Here is a 21965-nt window from a genome sequence, read left to right as displayed (position 1 = left end):
CATTGTGATATTTCATGAAACCTTATAGGATAATGAAATCAGGCTAATTTGACATCGTAATCCCCTCAAATATTTCTTTGTGGTGAGATTTAAAATCCTCTCAGTATTTTGAAATATGTAATACATTATTTACTATAGTACCATTTATTTTGTGGTATATTAATATTTAATCAGTAGCAGCATTTATGAATAAGTCAACAAATTATAAAAATAAAAAACTATTTCTGAGAAAAAAATAATACTGAATTGTAGTACATTGTACTGTTAAGTTGTTGCTAAGGAACTGAGTTCAGCTTGTAGAATGTCCTATAATCCTAAGTATTTTTGTGTTTTGACTAAACCAGTAAGTATAGAGTTAATTAAAATTAGCAGAGATTGTTAGCAGAAATTTATTTATTATCTTTTCATTTTATGTATTTGGTATAGGGTCTCACCACGCAGCCTGAACTCATAATGATCCTCCTGTTCTCAGCATCCCTGGTGCTGGGATTACAGGCATGTGCCACCACATCTGGACTCCGTGGCTGGCTCAGCGTACCCTAGGTGCTGGGCCGGGATCAAACCACCGGTCCCTGCACTTGCAAAGCAGGTGCTTGGTCGCTAAGCTATCTCGCTGGCCTAGTAGAAGTTTAAACTAACACATTTTTAGCTAAAAACAATTTAATCTGTAATTTTATTTATTTATTTAGTTAGTTAGGTTTTTTTTGCGGAACTGGGGATTGAACCCAGGCCCTTGTGCTTGCCAGGGAAGCGCTTATTCCACTGAGCCATCTCCCCGGCCCCCCTTATTATTTATTTTTTTTTATCTTTTGGTCTTTGAGACAAGGTTTCACAAGGCAGTTCAGGCTGTTGTTGAATTCACTTTATAGCCTATGCTGGTCTTGAACTCACAATAATCCTCTTGCTTCAGTCCCCTGAGAGCTGGGATTACAGGCACATTACAGGTGTGCTACACCAGCCTTTAGTCTATAGTATTTGAAAAGTACAAGATACTACATGTATAGGCTAGGGATATGGCTCAGCGGCACAGTGCCTGCCTAGTAATTGTGAAGTTGTGAGTTTGATTACTGGCAAAAAGAAAAAAAATCCTGTGAGCACAATATTGTATATTATTTGTGCAAGAAACATGAAACACTGTGAGTAAATGGGAGACCTGTGATCCCCTACCTCAACTTACTGAAAAACTAAAAGATACTAGACTCTTTTATCAGTCTATCTTGAGCATCTGGCTTGTTATGAAAGTTTTAGTATATACCACAAATAGAAAGCGTACTGAAACCTTTTAGAAGCCAAGCTTCGACATTTATCAGAATTTTTCAGGGCCGGGGAGATGGCTCAGTAGAATAAGCGCTTCCCTGGCAAGCGCAAGGGCCTGAGTTCAATCCCTAGTTCTACAAAAAAAAAAAAAAAAAAAAAAAAAAAGTGGGCTGGGGAGATAGCTTAGCAGTCTAAGTGCCTGCCTGGCAAGTGCAAGGACCTGGGTTTGATCCCTGGTACCAAATGCCCTGCCAGCCCTGTGCTGTACCAGCTACAGAAACTGGGCATGGTAGCACACCCCTGTAATCCCAACACTGGGGAGACTGAGACTGAGGTGTATAGTGAGACCTCATACCGAATCAGTCAGTCAATCAGTCACTCACTCACTCATTCTTCTTTTTTTAGAAAAGAATTTTTCCAGTTGTGTTTCATTCATTCTCTTCCTCGTTTCTTTTCCCCAGAAATGATTTTATTTCAGTATCACTCCACTATTCATTTCAACAAGGACTTCAGTATTATTAAATCCAACAATTCATTAATATCATGTAATATTCAATCAGTGTTCTTATTTTCCAGTTATCCCATAGGTGTCATTTGGAGTATGTAATTCTTGATTTGGACACCTTTGTACTTCATTTAACTCTTAGTTGCCTTGGCCTTTCCTTATTAGAGGAGAAAAAAAGACTAGGTCTGTCTGCATCTGTGTCTGCATCTGCCTCTCTCTTTCTCTCTGTCTCTGTCTCTCTCTCTGTCTCTGTCTGTCTCTCTCTCTCTCTCTCTCTCTCTCTCTCTCTCTCTCTCTCTCTCTTTCATATTGAACATAAGGCCTTTGCACTGAGGTATATCCTCAACCTTTTTTAAAATTTTGAGACAGGACCTTGCTAAATCGCTACGTTGCCCAGGCTGGGCTGAAACTTGGGCTTTTCTTGCCTCAGTCTCTCAAGAGCACTGGGGTTGCAGGCCTGCATCGACATGCCTGGCCAGCATTGTTCATATTCTTATCTTGGCTTTTGCATTGTCCATGGATGTTTGTTCAACTTCGAAATAGGTAGATCTTGAGGTTTGGTCAGGTCAGGGTAGACATTGAGAAGAAATTGTTAACGTTGTGGGCTTCCTCCCTCATCACTTTGTTCGCACATAACATAAGGGGAAAAGCATAGTGTCAGGACACCATAGAGCTGCGGTCTGCTGTGTGTGGGTGAGCAGCACTGACAGAGTCAGCACGTGGACTTGAGCAGATGACACGGGCATAGCAGAGGGGCTTCGGATCGTACGTTGTTTCAGTTTGAATAGTCTGCAATAATCCATCAATGATGCAGTGAGAAGGTTATTACTGTAGCATGTTAGGTGACATAGGAATTATTGTTTGAGCTCTGATAATAATGTGGACATATTTTTAAAAGCCTGTAGTTCAGTGGTCCATGTGAAAGTTTTGACACAACATAATGTCTGTAGTGTTTAGTGATAACACATGTATAAACAAGATTGGTTGTAGGTTGATAATTGTGAATCGAGTGATGGCTTGTGGAGTTCTTTGCACTTTTTCACTCATTTGTGTATATTTAAATATTTTACTTTATTTTAAAAATTATGGGGGCTGGAGAGATGGCTCAGTGGTCTAAAGCACCTACTTGGAACAAGCTTGGCAAAGCACAGGGACCGCGGTTCAATCCTCCAGCACCACATGCCGGCCGCGCCCCCTGGTGGGCTGAGCTGGACACACACACACACACACACACACACACACACACACACACACAATAAATGAATGTTAAAATAAAAAAAAATTTTAAAAAAATAAAAATTATGAAGCCTGTGTGACTACCTGACATTTTTTCTTTTTGAAGCAGTACATCTTGATTTGAGAAAACTCTGAAAGAGGATGGCTTGCCATTTAGAAAGGCTTTTTTTTTTTTTTTTTTTTTGGTGGAACCAGGGATTGAACTCAGGCCCTGCACTTGCCAGGCAAGCACTTACTCTACTAAGCCATCTCCCAGGCCCCTAGAAAGGCTTTTGTCCTGCTTAGCTTTAGTAAGAAAATTAGTGCAAGTCCAAACCGCAAGTGGAAGCATTTGATAAGTTAATAGCTTGTTTTGAAGGCAGCCTTCACTTGGTTGTGCTCAGCTTGCTTTGATCCCTCAGCCGACACTCCCAGGACTTAAGGAGGCTGACTTGCTGCATGTTCTGCACCCCAGACGTCCTGCCTCTGCGGCACAGCATCACATGTGCTGAGTCTAACGTGCTGTTCGTTATTGCTTGTCTAGTACCACAGGTACATTGAAATCGCCATAAAGCAGTGCAGGAGCTCTGGCATCGACTGTAAGATCCATGGGCTCATTCTCCTGGGCCGCATCCGTGCGGAGGAAGAGGGCTTGGCTGCAGTTCCTTTCTTGGCTTCAGATGACGAAGAAGAAGAAGATGACAGAGGCAGCAGCGGGAGGTGAGAGCCAGGTGTGCCTGGGGCTCCTTTGCTTCACTTCAGTCCAGAATCTTCTTTCAAGTACATGTTACAGAGAGTATGTTATGTGGAGAGTAGGCTTACGCCCATAAGATGGTTTAGTTTACACACACACACACACAAAATTCAACTTGCATTTTTAATAAAATATTTAAATGTATTACATTTCAAAAAATATTGTTAAAGTGAAAATGCTTTCCTTCTGTGCCTGAAATATCACTATATTTAGGTTATAAACTCCTTGTAGCCCTCCCATTCTAAATTATTTTCCTATGGAAGTTTTTTTATTTTTAATGTGTTTGGTACAGGGTCTCACTACACAGCTCGAACTCATTGTGAGCCTCCTGTTTTTAGCCTTCCCAGCACTGGGATTACAGGTGTGTGCCACCACACCCAGATTCTTCCTATGGAAGTTGAATGGTTTATATTATCATTTTTTTTGATGAGAATTTATCATTACTTTTTAATAAAAAAATGTATTTGTTTTTATTATGGTAAAATGTACATAATATATAATTTATCGTTTTAACTTTTCCCTTTCTTTTGTACTGGCTATTGAAACCAGGGCCTTCACACTGAGCAACATCTCCAGTCCTTTTTTAGTTGTCATTTTGAGTTTTGCCAGGTTGTTCAAGTTGGGATTGAACTTTTGATCCTCCCACAGTGCTGAGATTGTAGGTGTGTGTGGCTTTTTTTTTTTAATCTTTAGGTCTTGCTACGTAGTTCGGACTCATAGTGATCCTCCTGTCTCAGGCTCCCTAGTGCCGGCATTACAGGCGTGCACCACCACGCCTGGTTTCAGTGGCCAGCACTGTGTGCCTGGAGTTCTGGGGCTGGCATGTCATGCAGTTCCGGGATTGATCCCAGGTCCTTGTGCTTGCCAGGCAGGCACTTGACCTATCTCATCCACTCTGAAAGCTTTAAATGGAGTTCAGTGTCATTCAGTACATGTGCCTTCTTGTGCAGCTATCGCTGTCAGCTGCATCTCGAGTGTCGTGTGTATGTTTGTGCTGCAGTATTTCATTTTATGACTCTTGTCATTTACTTAGGCTCTCCCTTTATACGAGTGGTATGATGGTGACTGTTACTGCTCAGCATGCATCCACATGTGTCTACTGTTGACCAGTCTTGGGGTGAATGTGTAGAACAAAGTCAGACAAACATGAATGAGTGTGTTACGGCGTTGTTGGCTAGGAGGCGCGGTGCATGTGCCTTGAGCACCTACCTCAGAGCACTGTACCTCTGCGCTGCAGGAGGAGTCGGTGTTCCCGGGAAGAATAAGCAGACAAGGGTGCTTCTGCTTCAGGCAGCCACCGTATGCCAGAGGCTTAACAGTATCTGTCCTGGTGTGCTTGTCCAAGACATGTGCTCCAGGTCCTGCTTCTGTTACAGCAACAAGTAGTGTAGATGACCACTGTCTTTACAAGTTGTATCTTCCTGGATTAATTGCTGTAAGTGAAAATGCCAAGTCAAAGGGTATGCAAAATAAGTGTATGTCTTGGGCCTGGGATGTATGTCTGTGGTAGAATGCTTGACGAGGATGTAGTGCCCTGCGTTTGATCCCTAGCACTTCAGAGATGAAGTCTCAGTTGGCGTATTCTCATCATTCCCCAAGGCACGGTTGGATTGCCAATGTCTTGGCCCTGCAGACAGGCTGGGTACGCGAGGCAGTTGCCAGTGCTAGCTTTATCCTGTTGACCCAAACACCCTTTGCTTAGGTGCTTTCCAGTGTGTGACATAAAGAGACAAAGGCGATTGTCACACTGCTCTTGGGCACATTCCCATGGTCAGGCGTAGGCCGGTGCTGTGCCAAGAAGTACTCCAGGGCCCTCTCCTCTTGGCTTTAGCACCTGTCCTGTTTTATTAAATGTTGAAAAAAGTATCACTGCCTTATCTAAAATATATTAGGCTGTGTGTCAAGCTCATTGCATCTACACATTAATTAAATGAAGAAAACATCAGTTATTTAAGGAAGTCATTGGGTTGTTAAGAGAAAATTTCAGGTTAGCACTTTCTTACGTAGTAGCTATTGACTTGGGCAAGCACAATTAGTGCATGCATGTATATTTAAACAGCTGTAAAGTTTTGGGCTTTACTAATTGTTCAGATTTTTATGTGGTTAAATGCATTATCAAAAGAAAACTTTGATTTTTTTTAGGCTTTTTTTTCTCATAATTTTATTGAGAAACAAATAGCAATGAGACAGTTTCAAACCAAATTGGTAGGATAGTTTCAATAATTAACACATTGCATATGTTCTTCCTAGTGGTTAATTGCTGTACAAGATGCAGATTTGATATCCTATTTACAAACACCATTAGAGCAAATCCCTCTATTCATTAAGAGAATGTAACTATATATCTATCCTAACCACTTTGAACACACAGATACAAAATGGACATTCATCTGTATCCCCTTTTTTGTTTAGTTGCATCATTTAAATATTATAGGTGTGTAAACTCAGCAAAATATTCTAAAAGGGTCCAGTAGCCCATAATAGTATTGGGTCTTCCGCTTGACTGGCACTGTCAGAAATTGATGACCTGAGTCCCCTACAGCTCAACATAACAGCATGGCTTTACTTCTTATACTTCGTTTTTATACTTTTCTGCTGGATGGTTAAGACCAAGGTAAAGCAGGACCTATGAAAACTTCGATATTTGAAAGTAAGTTTTTCTATAGATAACTTCAGGATGAATTGTTGGTCTTCCATCTTAGCTTACAAAAATAGACCAAAAGATTTTTACTAAAAAGCCAAAAATGTCACATATAAAAGAGGCAGTTCCTTAGACTTGGTTATCAAAATACCAATCAAAAAACGCCTAGCACTATCAATGTATTTTTGTGGCTTCAAGTTCAGGAGTTGGAGTGTTTTGCCTGCTGTTGTTTAGCTTCCCTAAAATGACAGGTTGGGGGCTGACATGAACGAAGCGGGAGGAACAAGTCTTCTGGATAAGAAAGGCAGTGAGGACCTACATCTAGCTAACGAGCAGTCAGGCCTTCTGGCCCGTGTCGTGGAGGGGCCAATGGAAGAGCATAGTAGCATTTGGCTTGAACACATTTATCTGTGTTAAATACCCCCAGGATATACAGATACATCTGTTTTATTCTTTCTTTGAGGACCAGAATGACCAAGCATGTGCCCAGGTTTAGGGACATTGTCCCAAAGTTAGTCCCAGGAGCAGCTCAGGTTCTGTTTGGAATATCTGTGCATTTCGGTGGCAGGTGTTGTTGCCCTGTTCAACTTGGTATTTGAGATGGAAAAAGATGTGCACTGTACCCAATAAAGATCTCTGCCAAAAATGAAAGGTTGGGAAGCATACAGCTGCCTGAAAATTTTGACTTTGGAGCCCTTACTCCTGTACAAATTTGAGATTTCATTTCATTATGACAAATCTGAAAGTAAATAATGAAGATTTTGAGTGGTTGAGTTTGCTTCCCTTTTTTGTTGTAAATGTTTTATGCTGAATGACCTCTGTTTCTTTGTTTTTCCTTTTGGTTAGCCTTATTAGGAAGAAGGCTGCAGGGTTGGAATCAGCAGCTACAATAAGAACGAAGGTGTTTGTATGGGGACTGAATGACAAGGACCAACTGGGCGGGCTCAAAGGCTCCAAGGTATCTCCCCTCTGGGCTCAGCTTTCACATCACCGGCCACCTGGCCTCTGTCCACAGGAGCCTCCAAGACAGCCTGTTTCTAATAAATAGTGTTATCTTCCATATGTGTTTTTTAAAATTAGCTTTTGGAAAATAATTCTTAACCTAGTAGATGTGATCAAATTTAGTTTCTGAGAAGTCTCTATCCTTGGCTAATTGCACTTTTAATTCTATAAGCTAGACTTTTAAAAAGAAATGCTTTGGTGAAAATTATGCACTATACCTGGATTCATCTGGCCTTCAGTACATTTTGCTTACCAAATCAACGTTTGTTGATAAATATTTTTCTTACCAAGAACAAAAGGCTGTGTTAAAACTACCATAGAAGGGGGCCGGAGAGATGGCTCAATGGAATAAGTGCTTCCCTGGCAAGCACAAGGGCCTGAGTTCAATTCCCGGTTCCACCAAAAGAAAAAAAAAGGAGAAAAAAAAAAAAACTACCATAGAAGCAGATGGGCAAGACAGGATGCTTGCCCTCTGTGCCTGTGGTGCCTGGGCATGGAGAGTGACATAGCGTCTGTAAAGAGATCACAGAAACCAACCAAAGCTGTGTACACGTGCAATACACACTTGTCATCTTTGTGGAGCTGCTTGTGGCTGGACACTTCCATATTCTTGTTCAGGGTCTTGCTGTGAAATCCAGGTTGGCCATGAACTTACTTCTGCATTCTAATTGGAGTTGAATTCATCATACCCTTCATCACTCAGTGTGTCTTGTCTAAGTAGCCTCAAAGCAAATTTGTTCAAATTTCAGTACCTGGGGACCGGGAGATAGCTCAGTGGAATAAGTGCTTGTCTGGCAAGTGCAAGGTCCTGAGTTCAATCCCTGGTTCCGCAAAAAAAAAAAAAATTTAGTACCTAGAAACAGTTTCTCATTTTAACAGACCAAATATGCTTCCTTTTTGTGGGCTGCGAGACATCATCCATCACAAGTTCCTTTTTACTTGCATTATTGAGAAACTAAGATGATTAGAACTTATTTATTTGCGCTGTTGACCCATCGAGATCCAGCTAATTTTTATCTTCACTTGGACAGCCTGACACAACATTTGCGTGCTAAGGTCCCTCACCTCCAGCTTGGGTTGCGCGGCTGCATTAGGCTGTGCGTGTCTTAGCTGCTTCCTGGCAGAGCGGTCCCGCAGGGAGTGGTCCCTGCGCTGCGGTGTTGTTGGGAGCTGGGACCCCGCCTGTCTTGCATGGAGCTGTCAGACGCAGAACACAGAGGCCACAGTTGTGATGATCAGCCTTTCTTCTACTGCAGAAACGACTGTCATAGTTCATGAACCTGTCTGAAAGGACTCTTCAACGAAGGGCTCTAGGGATTTAAAATATAATCATACCCACTTACAATGGAAAATATAAGCATATGATTTCTCAGAGGTGTCAGAATCAAAGAGAATGAGCAGGACTTGACCTGCTCATTTTTTTTTTATTTTTACATGTTTTTTTCACCTTTTATTGTGGAAATGTAATCAGAAAGATTAGGGTTGTGAGCTCGCATGTCCCTGGTACTAGCTTAACAGCTGGCTATGTTGTTGTCTTTATTTTCCACTTGGTCCACAAATCTAGTTTATTTTAAAATAAATTTCAGTATACCTTTTCATTCTTAACTTACTTTGGTGTTAAAAAAAACTGTGGCTAATGTAACCATACAAATTGACAGTGATTCCTTGTAGCATATGTTATTTAGAATTTTTAAAGTACAAATAAAATTCTTTTTCTTTCTGCAAAATGTCCTTCTAGATAAAAGTCCCTTCCTTCTCTGAGACTCTGTCTGCATTGAATGTTGTACAGGTGGCTGGTGGTTCTAAAAGTTTGTTTGCAGGTATGATTATCCAAATACTAGAAAAATTTAAAAATGATGCTTAGTGCATATAAAAATAGCTTTTGCCTTATGGAAGATTGAGCTTTCTCCATCTGTGCTTCTTTGTAGTGACTGTGGAAGGGAAGGTGTATGCCTGTGGAGAAGCCACCAACGGCCGGCTGGGGCTGGGCTTATCAAGTGGGACAGTTCCCATTCCACGGCAGATCACAGCCCTCAGCAGTTACGTGGTCAAAAAGGTGGCTGTTCATTCAGGTAAAGGGCTATCACCATCGCTTGTGTGTGGAGTAAATTTGTCACTTTCAGAGTGCAGTAGCTAAGGCCTGTAAATAATTTTCCCTAAGGTGTCCTTGCATTTGTTTTCAGCTTTTATCTTAATAGGAAGAAAAATTGGATAATGTAAATCCCTGGTAGTCTGGAATGTAATGAGTGCTACAAAATTAGGTTTTTGGAAAATGAGCATTGATAGTATTTCAGTCATGTGAGCGTATCCCTCTAAGGATGGGGTGTTCAGTCTTGGAGCTGTGGTCTTGGACCCATCGTATCCATAAAATGATTAAGTTCTATGCTTAGATATGTTCATTTTTATGGAGAAAGAGCGTGACTTTTGTCAGATTCCCGAAAGGATCTGTGAACCTCAGTGATAAGAAAGACCACTAAAAAGACAACCACTCTTCTCCTCAGGCAGTACTATTAAATGTTATTTTGAAGCGCAGCATTTGGTCTCTGAGGAGTGGCACTGAAGTAGATACATAGCTCAGTTTATGCTTGCACCAGAAGAGGTTAGTTACAGTCCCATCTAACAAGGAGTCCAAGTGATGGTGCCTTCAGCGAGATAGATGTTGGTGTTTCTTCTCTGGGAAAGTCTGTGGGTAGGGTCTGAGCCTGTCCATGTGTCCTCCCTTCCCAGTGCTGTGGGAAGAAGGCCTGCTATGAACCCTCTAGTTCAGGCCAGGTGGGGACAGTGGCTTGTCCTCCAGTCCTTGCAGCCTTCTCCCGAGTGTGCTGTGGGCAAGGAAAGCGAAAGAGTACTTGTTAGCTGAGCACTTTGTTGCCCCTTAATGCCGTGGGTTTTGTTACAAAGAAGTGGGAAGGGTAGATGTTGGGTTCTAGGGGCCCTGCTGCGATCCTTCCTCAAGCCCTAGGAGCTGGTGCTAGTTTTCAAAAAATCCTAATTTTTTAGCACTAATTAAATTCTGATCCTGCTGGTGACTCTGAGGGGTCAGGTCTGTGGACCGGGAGAGCACTGTGTCCTGGAGAAAGAGCTGCTGTACTTCAGGAAGAGAATGTATACTCTCTTGCTTGCAAATGGTGGTACTTCTCACATAATTCCACTACTGGGTATATTACTCAGCATCTTAAATTGCCGCCATATTTGACAGTTTCTCCAGTCACAGATGTACTTATTTTTGCTTTATTCAGTTAAATTTTTATTTTTGATATGTTTAGGAGAAGAGGAACACTTTTTTTTGTTGTTGTGTTTAGTTTTTTCTTTGATACTGGGAATTGAACTCAGGACCTTGTGCTTGCTAAGCAAGAGCTATGCTACTGAGCTATGTTCCTAGCCCAAGAGAAACACTGTTGATAGTCAGCATTACTTAGTCTCATCCCTGCAAATAAAATTAGAATTTATTGATTGATTGATTGTCTTTTTTACACAAGATCTCACTGTATTGTTCAGGCTGGCTTTGAACTTGAAGTGGTCCTCCTGCCTCAGCATCCTGAGTGCTGGAATTACAAGCATGAACCACCATGCCTGGCCTATAAAATTAGTTTTAGAGTTGAAAGTTACATAGTTTATTAAAAGTTCATCTATTTTGCATGTCAGTAGAAAGCTTTCATAATAACTGAAATGTTAATCCTGTTTACTCCATGCATTCAAAACGTGATCATTGAGTACCTGCTACATGCCAAGCACAGAGTGGTGGCGGTATGAACTGTCTGTACTGTGTGAATGTTACAGGTGGCCGGCATGCTACGGCTCTAACCGTTGATGGCAAAGTATTTTCTTGGGGTGAAGGTGATGACGGAAAACTCGGACACTTCAGCAGAATGTAAGAATATTTTTACTTGTTAATAAACTGTTGCTAATGGCAACCTAGGGCCTTTTAATATTATTTTGCAGAAACTTAAAACAGGGTAGGCTATTTATGGAAGTGGAGCTTTAATTTTTTTTTTTTAACGTGAATCTGTTCTGTGATAGAAGAATATGTCATTTAGCATTGCATACTCTTTTTTTTTTTTTTTTTTAAGGTTTGATAGGCTTGTAGATCTTGTGTAGATGTGTTTTTGCTTTCTGTGACGAAGGATGGAGGGTAGTTTCATCTTATTGCAGGAACTGTGACAAGCCCAGGCTGATAGAAGCACTGAAAACCAAGCGCATCCGGGACATTGCCTGTGGGAGCTCTCATAGTGCAGCCCTCACCTCCAGTGGAGAACTGTATACCTGGGGCCTCGGGGAGTATGGCCGTTTGGGACATGGTGATAATACCACACAGCTGAAGCCCAAGATGGTGATTATACGCATTTTGTTGTTTATAGAAAGCGTGTTATCCGATGATTTCAAGTGAAGATGAGCCTTGAGTCTAGAGATGTTCATAAGGACGTGTATCTTACTAGCTTTGTGTATGTGAGAAAATTTCCTTGATCTCAGTGATTGTGCTTGACTCTGGCTTTAACTTTGTAATTGAGTAGGTGAAAGTCCTTCTTGGTCACAGAGTAGTCCAGGTTGCCTGTGGAAGCAGAGATGCACAGACGCTGGCACTGACAGATGAAGGTGAGCTGCTCGTGTGAACCTCTCGTGAACCTCTGCGGGGGTGGGAGGTCGTGATGCCCAGGCCTGAAGTTCTTATCTTTTTAAACCTAGGTTTGGTGTTTTCCTGGGGTGATGGTGATTTTGGAAAATTGGGCCGGGGAGGAAGTGAAGGCTGTAACATTCCCCAAAACATCGAGAGACTAAACGGTCAGGGAGTATGCCAGATTGAGTGTGGTGCTCAGTTCTCCTTGGCTCTCACTAAGTCAGGAGTGGTGTGGACATGGTACGTGACCTCATTCCTTGTCTCCTCTGCTTCTGCTTGCACGAGCCCTGTAGCAGTCTTGGCATCAGCCCCTGGCTATCCCAGGGTGCTTGTCAACTGTCATTTTCTTACTCATCCAGACATCCTTGTTTTTTTATTTGAGATGAAATTAGTGAAAATGTTAAATAAGTTATTTTATTAGAGAATAAGTCTTTTATTAGAGAAGCTGTAGTGCACTTGTCTATCTTGTTTGGGTGAGGTTTATGGAGAGGGTTTCTTCTGCTTTCTTATTATGTGAAAAGCCTACTAGCCTAATAAATGATAAAATGAGAGTGAGGTAGACTTCTGAATCCTTTGACCCCGGAAAAAAATAGATGTGTGATTCTTGTGAAAGCTTATTTTATTAAAGTGCCAAACACTGGGTGCCCATACAAACCTTGGCCAATGTCAATATTGTGACCAGAGACAGCTTGAAAAATATATATACCATATAGAACTTTGGAAGGAAGTTTGGACTTGTGCCTTATTTTCCATCTCTTTGTATGAAAGTCTGTCCTGTTAACATAGATGTATGACAAAGCATGTATTACAGTAGGAAGGACTTGCTAGCTAAATCAATGGTGGTTTAGAATGTAAGTTCAGGTGCCTTGCCTGCTGTGTGTGGCGGTATCCCTGAGTTGACTGAAAGCTGTGAGACAGTGAGTGTTTTCTTTTTATGGTATTGCCAGACACAATGTACCATGTAGTAATGTTCATACTGCTGACTTTGCAGGGGAAAGGGGGATTACTTCCGGTTGGGCCATGGCTCTGATGTACATGTGCGGAAACCACAGGTGGTTGAAGGACTGAGAGGGAAGAAGATTGTGCATGTGGCTGTTGGGGCACTGCACTGCCTGGCAGTAACAGACTCGGGGCAGGTAAGGCTCCAGGTGGCCTGGAGGTGAGGTGGCTTTCTAAGGTGATACTCATGACTCAGCTCCTGCCTTGTCGAAGTTATAACCTGTGATCAAGTGAGTCTTAGTACCAGAAGAACCATGAGGGCGGGGCTGGATCCATTTTGTTCACTGAGTGTCTGCCTGCTCACCAGCACGGGTTGGGGCCATAGCCTTGGGAAAGAGTTATTTGCTCCCTGACGTTCGTGTGGGAATGAGAAAATTGTCATTGGTAGTAGCACTTTTGCTAAGCTGTTAGCAATATTTTACTTTTGAGAGTTGATAATGGGGTAGACAATTTTCATGTCAGAAATAGTTGATAAGCATTGCTCGAGTTTTGCTTTGTGAGGTACACACTATGACCAGATCCTGGGTGTCATTTTAGGATTCATTTATGGAAACAAAATTAGCATACTGTGCATGATCAGAAATGAATTATGAGGCGGCGACCTAGCACGGTGGTCTCCGCGCCGGGCTGTGGAGCGCGAGGTCGCCGGTTCGCAGCCCCGTCCCGACTCTTTCTCTTGGGGCCAGGGAGATGGCTCAGTAGGATGGGCGCTTGACTGGCAAACGCAAGGATCTGAGTTCAATCCCCAGTTCCGCAAAAAAAAAAAAAAAAAAAAAAGAAAGAAAGAAAGAAAGAAAGAAATGAATTATGGTTCTAAAGGCAAGAAGCACATTAGTTGAAAGTAAACATGGTGTTTTCTATTTTTCTGTGTAAAAGAAATTACTCCTTTTAGTTGAGGGAGAGGATCCTCTTTGTATTCTGTAACAGAACAAGATGAATGCATTAATTGGATTTTAAGTAGATATTCAGTTATTTCTGGGAAGGATTTTAATGGTTACATACATGCCATTTTATAAGATTATGAAACTTACCATTAAGAGCTCAATTCTTTGAAGTACTATGGAAGATACATTAAGTATTTTCAAGTTAGTTTAAAGAAGATAATGTGAAATGTTGAAAATTGCTTTCTTTGCCCCCCTAAACAGGTGTATGCTTGGGGTGATAATGACCACGGTCAGCAAGGCAATGGCACCACCACAGTTAATAGAAAGCCTACACTTGTGCAAGGCTTAGAAGGCCAGAAGATCACACGGGTGGCTTGTGGGTCATCGCACAGTGTAGCGTGGACAACTGTGGATGTGGCCACGCCCTCTGTCCACGAGCCCGTCCTTTTCCAGACTGCAAGAGACCCCTTAGGTGCTTCCTATTTAGGTAACACAGATTAATATCTTCTCTGACATCCTTTTGCTATTGACAACACGCTACAGATTGGTGTAAAGGTGCAGTTTTTATTACAGTGCCATAGATTGTTAGTGGTGCTGTACAACCAAGGCACAGAAGAGTGGTGTTACATTCTTGTGTGATGGATGCCTGAGTGAAAAGTTTTTAGAAGAAAGCACGATGCTAACTCTTGTCCTGGGCTGCTTTGAGTTTTCTAAGAGCTTTATGTAGCCATCATTGACACACAGTGTCATGCACCCATGAAGCATCACCACAGAGGGTCATGAGCACTGCACCACAGCTGATGTTTGCTTCCACTCTTTGCAACACTAGCCTCCTGCCCTGGGCTCTCCTCCTTCATTCCTGCAACCGTTGACTTCTCTTCTGTCCCCAGTCTGTATAGATGAGAACTATATAAGTGTTGCATGTACCTTGTAGTTGTCACTGAGCCTAATGGAAGTTATTTTTGGGCTGAGCCTGGGTATAAGGGATGCTGTGCTACCTTTGTGTCTGTGAGAAAAATACCTGAGAAAAACAATTTAAAGGAGGAAAGAGTCACTGTCTTGTGGTTTCGATCATGGTTAGCTGACTCCATAGTTTTGGGGCCTGTGGTGAGGCGGCATTGAGGTAGAAGAGTGTGTTGGAACAAAGTTGCTCACCTCATGGTAGCCAGGAGACAGAGAGCAAGGTTTTCTCTTACTGTTGTCTGTGGGCTGTTGATTTTAGGATCCTTAGTCTTTGAGTGGGGACTTTTGCACCAGTGGTGGGGGTGGAGCTTTTGAGCCTTGAACCTCAAACTGGTGTAGCCTGTCATTACTTTAGAGGGGTCAAAATCAGTATACTACAACAGGAAATAGTTTCAAAGATTTTTACTTTCTGATCCTGGGTACTGAAGGTGTCATGAATTGTCTCTTATAGTCTATCCAGGTGACGTGCCCACAGGGCACGTAGACCCCCACCAGGGAGGGCCTTCCTGCTACCCACAGCCAGAACTAGGCCAAGCCAACCAGTGGACTAATTTGGTAACCACACACACAGTCCTAGCATCATAGACTCTAGATTCAGCCACCTTTGAAACCCCAGCCTATGGCCCCGTGAGGCTCTGGGGACATCTAGATATAACCCATAACAGTCACGTATCATTTTTTTTCTGTTTTAAGGACTTTCTTTATGTCTCTCACAGTATACACATGTTAGTGATTCTTTCGTTGAACATTTTAAAGTATGAACTAATACATATTTGGCTTTATTTTGTAGGAGGTCTTCCCTGGGTATAGAATACTAGTTTGGTAGTTTATTTCTTCAAGCACTTTAAAGAAGTCCTATTGTCTTGCTTTGTTTTTATTGCTACTGTCCGTTATGCTTTTGTTTGTTCTTCTGTATGTAACATGCCTTTTTATCCTCTTAATGTCATTAAGAATTCTGTCTTTGTACTTGGATTTGACCAGCTCGATTATGCTGTGTTCTGGTGGGACCTCCTCTTGATTCTTGATTGTGTGGTTTGTTGTGCTCTTAGATCTATGAGTTCATAGTTTCCATTAACTATGGAAAACTTGTCACGATTTCTTCAGGTTTTTTTTCTTCTGTCTTTTTGCCTTCTTTAAGAACTCCAGTTCCATGTATATTGTAGTAGGTCTCTGAAGCTGTCTCCAGGTAACTACTGCTCTGTTCGTGACTTACTCTTTTCTACTTTATTTGGATTGTTTGAATTGGTATATTTTGAGATTCACTAGACTTTTTATTTCCTAAGATACTGTTAATATCACCAAACTAATTTCAGTCTTAGATATTATAGTTTCCTTTCTAGAAGTTTGATTTGTATATTTCTTATATCTATCTAGTTACCTTTTGAACATATGAAATACAGCTGTAATAAATGTTTTCATTTTTTCCTAATTCTAGCATGAGTCCTGGGATGCCTTTTGAGCAATTTGTGTATCAAAAAATACACAAATTGCTCAAAAAATACAGCCCTCCCAAGAGCTGGGATTACAGGCTGTATTTTTTGTTCTTCTGTTTGTTATCTTTGAACTCCCATCTGAGTCCTTGGCTAGTGGGAGAGAAGGCCCTTGCACCTTTGCAGGGCTGCTCTGGTCCTGGTCATTCGCTTGTGGCCCAGTTGTCCTCCCTCACTCTTAGCTCTTCCTTCTCTTCGAGAGCTCTCAGCTCTCCACTGAGGTCTGGCAGCTTGCTTGTTTATTTGCTTGCTTGCTTTTTTTCTTTTTTGGTGGAACCGGAGATTGAACTCAGACCCTTGTGCTTGCCAGGCAAGTGTTTATTCTACTGAGCCATCTTCCCGGCCCCCATTGCTTGCTTGCTTACTTGCTTGGTCTTGTCTGTCTGTTGATCTGTCTGTCTGTCTGTCTGTCTGTCTGTCTGTCTGTCTAATACTGCAAGGGCAAGTAAATACAGGTAATTATTGTACCGTTTTTCACAGCTTACGTGTATATAACAAACATTTGTAAATATATTTTTAAAAAGTGTTTTTAACTTTTTCTGCAGTTTTAGTGAGCTTTTGCTGAATGTAGTTTCTTATGAAAGTACTGAGAATGTTTTTAATCCTTGAAAGATTGTCACTGAGCCTAATATATACTTTATGAAGTAGCAGAATGCAGGCTGTAGTGTGTTTTGGAGCTAACCTAATATGTCCATCTATGGAAATAGACCAAACTGGGATCTTAAAAACAGATTTTCTTTTTCCATTTTTAGGTGTGCCTTCAGATGCTGATTCTTCTGCTGCCAGTAATAAAATAAGTGGTGCAAATAATTCTAAGCCAAATCGCCCTTCTCTTGCAAAGATCCTGCTGTCATTGGATGGTAGCCTAGCCAAACAGCAGGCCTTATCACATATTCTTACAGCCCTACAAATCATGTATGCCAGGTAGGCTGTGTTAATTTTACTTTTTTTTTTTTTTTTTGTATTTTAGGGCAGGGTCTACAGGGTGTTCAGGGTCTCACTACTAGTTAGGACTCGTAGTGATCCGCCTGTTTACAGCCCTCCCAAGAGCTGGGATTATAGGCCCATGCCACCATGCCCAGTCTCTGTTGCCCTCTCAGCACGCTCTAGGGACGGGGCAGGCACGGCAGGCCCAGGGATCCAGGGATCGAATCAGGCCCCTATGCCTGCTTTTAGGCGCTTTAATCCGCTGAACTATTTGGCCGGCTGTAGGCTGTGTTGTTTCAGATCCTACAATCTATGTAAACTTTGTGCTTTTGTAACACTTTGGTGAATTGCATGTTTCAAACTGTGTTGTTTTGCTATTTTTAAGTGCTGTGAGTTGCAAATCAACTACCCTTCGATGGTAATCTGTGCTCTTTGTGTTGCTTCCCCCCCCCTCCTCTTTTTCTGTTTGAGATAGGGTCTCCTATGCAGTGCAGGCTGGTCTTGAGCTCACTTTGTAGCCCAAGCTGCTCTCAAACTCACAGTGATCCTCCTGCCACAGCCTCCCAAGTGCTGGGATTACAGGCATGCACTACCACACCCACCTTATTTTGTACTTGTGTCAATGGATGTTGAAATATGAATCAGAAAACCAAGCTGAGGAACATTCTTATTTTTCTTTTGGTTAGTAAACTGTTAATATTTGAGTACAGGGCTGGTGAGATGGCTCAGTGGTCTAAAGCACCTACTTAGAACAAGCTTAGCAAAGCACAGGGACCGCGGTTCAATCCCCCAGCACCATATGCCAGCCGGCCCCGCCCCCTGGTGGGCTGAGCTGGCCACACACACACACACACACACACACACACACACACACAAATAAATTAAAAAAAAAAATAGTACAGGGCTGGTGAGATGGCTCAGTGGTCTAAAGCACCTACTTAGAACAAGCTTAGCAAAGCACAGGGACCGTGGTTCAATCCCCCAGCACCACATGCCAGCCAGCCCGCCCCCTGGTGGGCTGAGCTGGTCTCACACACACACACACACACACACACACACACACACACACTAAATAAATAAATAAATAAATATTAAAAAAATATTTGAGTACAGAGAGGAAGAATTCATTGATGCTAATTTACAGTGATGTTTATGATGACTTACTCACTGGATAAGGCAGTGTTATGATACTGTTTTTGTAAAATTTTGCTGTCATTTTTGGTCAGACTGTATTAATCAGCTTTGCATGACTGTAACAAAATACTTACCTAGCTAGCTCCTAGAGAGGGAGGATTGGTTTAGGTTCCGGTGCACGATTGCTGTGGGCGTGTGCTGAGGCACGCGTGCCACGTGGGGTGGAGCACATGGCAGAGCACGGCTGCTCATCTCATGCCAGGGATGGAAAAGAGACAGAAGAAAGGCGCAGGCTCCCAGTACAAACAGGCCTCTCAGGCAGGAGTCTCCCTTCACAGGGGTGCCACACGTGGGGGCCAGCCAGATAGCTCAGTGGAGTAAAGCTCCTGCTTAGGCAGACGCAGGGGCCAGGGGTTCAGTTCCCGGCCTGTGTGCTGGCCCCGCCCCTGGAGTGTGCTGAGACGGTGGTGATTGAGACTGGGCATGGTGCCGCGCGCCTGTAATCCCAGTGCTGAGAGAGAGAGGCTGAAAAACAGGAAGGATCACTAAAAGTCCAATCTGTGTAGCGAGACCCTGTAGAAAACATATTAAATACATTATTTAATGTATTTGTAGTAAATACAAAATACCTGTACTACATACATTTAAAAAAAAAGAGTACACACGTAGACTCAGCCTTGTGACCATCACACAGCCTCAGTGAGCTGCTGTCAACAGTGTGTTGTTGGTATGAACTTGACAGTTGTGCTCACATAGGACGTTAGTCTCAGGAGTGCTCAAGTCAGTCATTGAGAAGATAGTTAGTCCTGCTTTTAGTAAACAGAGTCACTTGATATTTAATTCTAATAGCAGCCCTTGAGGGTTTCTTAGGATGAACCATAGGCTCGTTCTGGTCTGGTTCATTGCCATGCAATTTCACCTGGTATTCCCAGGATTGCTGAAGTATAGCCAGGCATTGCCAGCAATAGTGATACCTTCTTGGAGGTGTGTTCTGTTCATATCAGTGTAGTTACATGAGTTAAGTAGTATAATTGTACAAGGTAAGCTGCCTGTGAAGTTACTCGGCAGTATAGTCCTGTGAGATCACTGTCACTAGCAATCTGTTGTTGAGCAAAATGTCATTATGTGGTGCATGACTTGAAGTAAGATCTGGAGCTTATAGCCAGTGGACTCTTGACAGTGATACCCAATTGTGCAAAGCTCTTCTTACCAGGTGTTTTTTTAAAATGGGGGCATGCATCCATGAGTGTTCATCCCGTCTTGCTGCCTTTTGTCATGCTGTGGTGAAGGGACAGCTCCCTATGGCCTGGCTTTCTGTTCCCACAGAGATGCAGTGGTTGGGGCCCTGATGCCTGCGGCCATGATCGCCCCAGTGGAGTGCACTTCCTTTTCCTCGTCAGCGCCACCTTCTGATGCATCTGCCATGGCCAGTCCCATGAATGCAGAGGACTGCATACTGGCTGTTGATCTCGAAGACAGACTGAGTCCCGGTCCATGGCAAGAGAAGCGAGAGGTAAGAAGGAGTCCTAAAGCAGTGTGTATTAAATCACAAGGGAGAAGGTAGCTATTTTATGTCTAGGAAAGGTCAGTCATTTTGTCATTTAAGTTAGGCTGTTTTTGCACACCCATTTCTTAGATTTTGGGCTTGAGTGACAAAAATATACTAGTAAAAAGAGCTTTTCTAGTATTGAAATACAAATAGGCTTATTCTTTTAAAAATCATTAGATGCCGTTTTGAAACCTCAGAGGTCTAAAAAGTCAGAAATGTTGTTAACTTGTTTTGGGGAAAAACCCAATGTCAAGAGATACAAGCTTATTTTAATCTGATCCAGGTGAGCTACTATGAGTATTAATAGTTTTCCTGGAAATACGAATGGCTTTAGTTCTGCAGGGCTGCTCCAGAGTGGACATACTGTATGTGCACTGCGTGGTCTGAAAATCTGGAGCATTTCAGACAGCCCCAAGTAGATGAGGTAGAAGCATCTTGAACTACGTAGGCACTGTCATATTGTTGAGTTTTTCCACTCTTCTGATGTCCTCTCCGTTAGATCGTCTCCTCTGAAGATGCTGTGACCCCTTCTGCAGTGACACCATCTGCCCCCTCAGCTTCCTCTCGGCCCTTTATCCCTGTGACAGATGATCCCGGAGCTGCCAGCATCATTGCAGAAACCATGACTAAAACCAAAGAGGTCAGGAGGTGCTCTCCTTTAACTTTTCAATGTGAAATCATAAATGTACACGGAGGTCACAGGAATTGTGTTAGAGATAGAACATGGGTGCTTGAGTGACTGTTCAGCTGGGCTCTCTAGTAACTGGCATTTCTAAACAGTCTGGGAACACTAGGACACAAGCCTGTGTGTACTGGAATATGAGCATGTCTCAGGGATCCTGCCTTTCCTCCTTGTCCTTAGACCTATTCAGGTGCTGCTCACAGTCCTAACGGTACTTTTAAATACTGAACAGTTTTGACAAAACCTCCACATGAGTGATGCAAAGTTCTGCTTTGTGCCTTTGCTGCATTTCTGGTTGTGTGATTCTTATCTCTTGTTAAAAGTACTTGCTTTCTGCACTCAAAGTTAGTGTGTACTATGTATGTAAGGACAGTGAGCTGCTGACTTATGAACAAGTTCCATTCGAGGGGAATGTTCCTAAGTCACTCAGTTGTAAGTCTAACATAGTTTTATATATGTTTGATACAAACATACAATGTAAAGCATAAAAGCACCAAATGCAAGACCTGTTCATATGTGTGGAAGTTCACAACTCAAATGTTTTTAAGTTGGGGAAGTTACTACGCTAAGGAGGAGATACTGTGAGATCATACAAATGTCTTACTCTGCTTCATTCTTTTCACTCACCAGTGTTGAGAATCTAATAATGATTTTAGCCTAATTCAGTCATTTTTCATTTACCATCATTTCTTATGAAGTATAATTGTAAGGGAGATCCTTTCTTAACTGTGTATCTTCTACCTACCTACATATTATATTGATATAGACTCACTAATTTGTATTTTATTCAAATAGTGGCATTTGCTGTTATCATTTGACACCCAAATTAGCCCACAGTTGGCCCTTACATTTCCTCTGGACTGATTCCTTAGTCTTTCGGAGATTACCTCAGAGTTCTTGGAGCATTTCTTTATTTTCTGGCATAATGGTATATTCTACTCATCTAACCTGCCCTGCCCTCGTCTGGAGTCAGCAGTTTCTCCAAGGAACTCTAGTTCCATTTAGTGGTGTGCAAAATTTGCAAACAAAATTAGGTACTTGGTACTCTGATTGCTACCCAGTTAGCTCTGCTCAGCAGACAGATATACACTTATGTAAGCATTTATTTCTCTTTCTGTATCTTGCCTATGTAATAAAAATCACGGAGAGTTCAAATTAATACATTCACTCCACGCCAACAAGGACTAGTGATCTGTAGTTTTCTTATGATGTCGTTATCTGATTTGGTTTGGGTATTAGAATTATACCAGCTTGGGCTGGTGAGATGGCTCAGTGGTCTAAAGCACCTACTTAGAACAAGCTTAGCAAAGCACAGGGACCGCGGTTCAATCCTCCAGCACCACGTGCC

The 21965-nt window shown here is 42.2% G+C and overlaps 1 protein-coding gene across 1 annotated transcript in view; it reads left to right on the top strand.

Annotated features, from left to right (window-relative positions):
- The window catches only part of Herc2 (HECT and RLD domain containing E3 ubiquitin protein ligase 2), a 215642-nt gene that overhangs the window by 124976 nt on the left and 68701 nt on the right, over positions 1-21965 (top strand). Inside the window, exons 55-67 of the mRNA XM_004644472.2 lie at positions 3522-3697; positions 7219-7330; positions 9113-9194; positions 9303-9446; positions 11155-11245; positions 11527-11704; positions 11886-11967; positions 12058-12229; positions 12981-13125; positions 14134-14359; positions 17078-17249; positions 19713-19899; positions 20435-20575. Of these exons, the coding sequence (XP_004644529.2) occupies positions 3522-3697; positions 7219-7330; positions 9113-9194; positions 9303-9446; positions 11155-11245; positions 11527-11704; positions 11886-11967; positions 12058-12229; positions 12981-13125; positions 14134-14359; positions 17078-17249; positions 19713-19899; positions 20435-20575 (1908 nt within the window). The remainder of the gene's footprint in view (positions 1-3521; positions 3698-7218; positions 7331-9112; positions 9195-9302; positions 9447-11154; positions 11246-11526; positions 11705-11885; positions 11968-12057; positions 12230-12980; positions 13126-14133; positions 14360-17077; positions 17250-19712; positions 19900-20434; positions 20576-21965) is intronic.

The sequence above is a fragment of the Octodon degus genome, unplaced genomic scaffold (assembly GCF_000260255.1).
Source record: "Octodon degus isolate 3935 unplaced genomic scaffold, OctDeg1.0 scaffold00199, whole genome shotgun sequence".
NCBI classification, from domain to species: Eukaryota; Metazoa; Chordata; class Mammalia; order Rodentia; family Octodontidae; genus Octodon; species Octodon degus.
The sequence above is the reverse complement of the archived record's forward strand: the minus strand, read 5'-3'. Positions and strand labels throughout refer to the sequence as shown.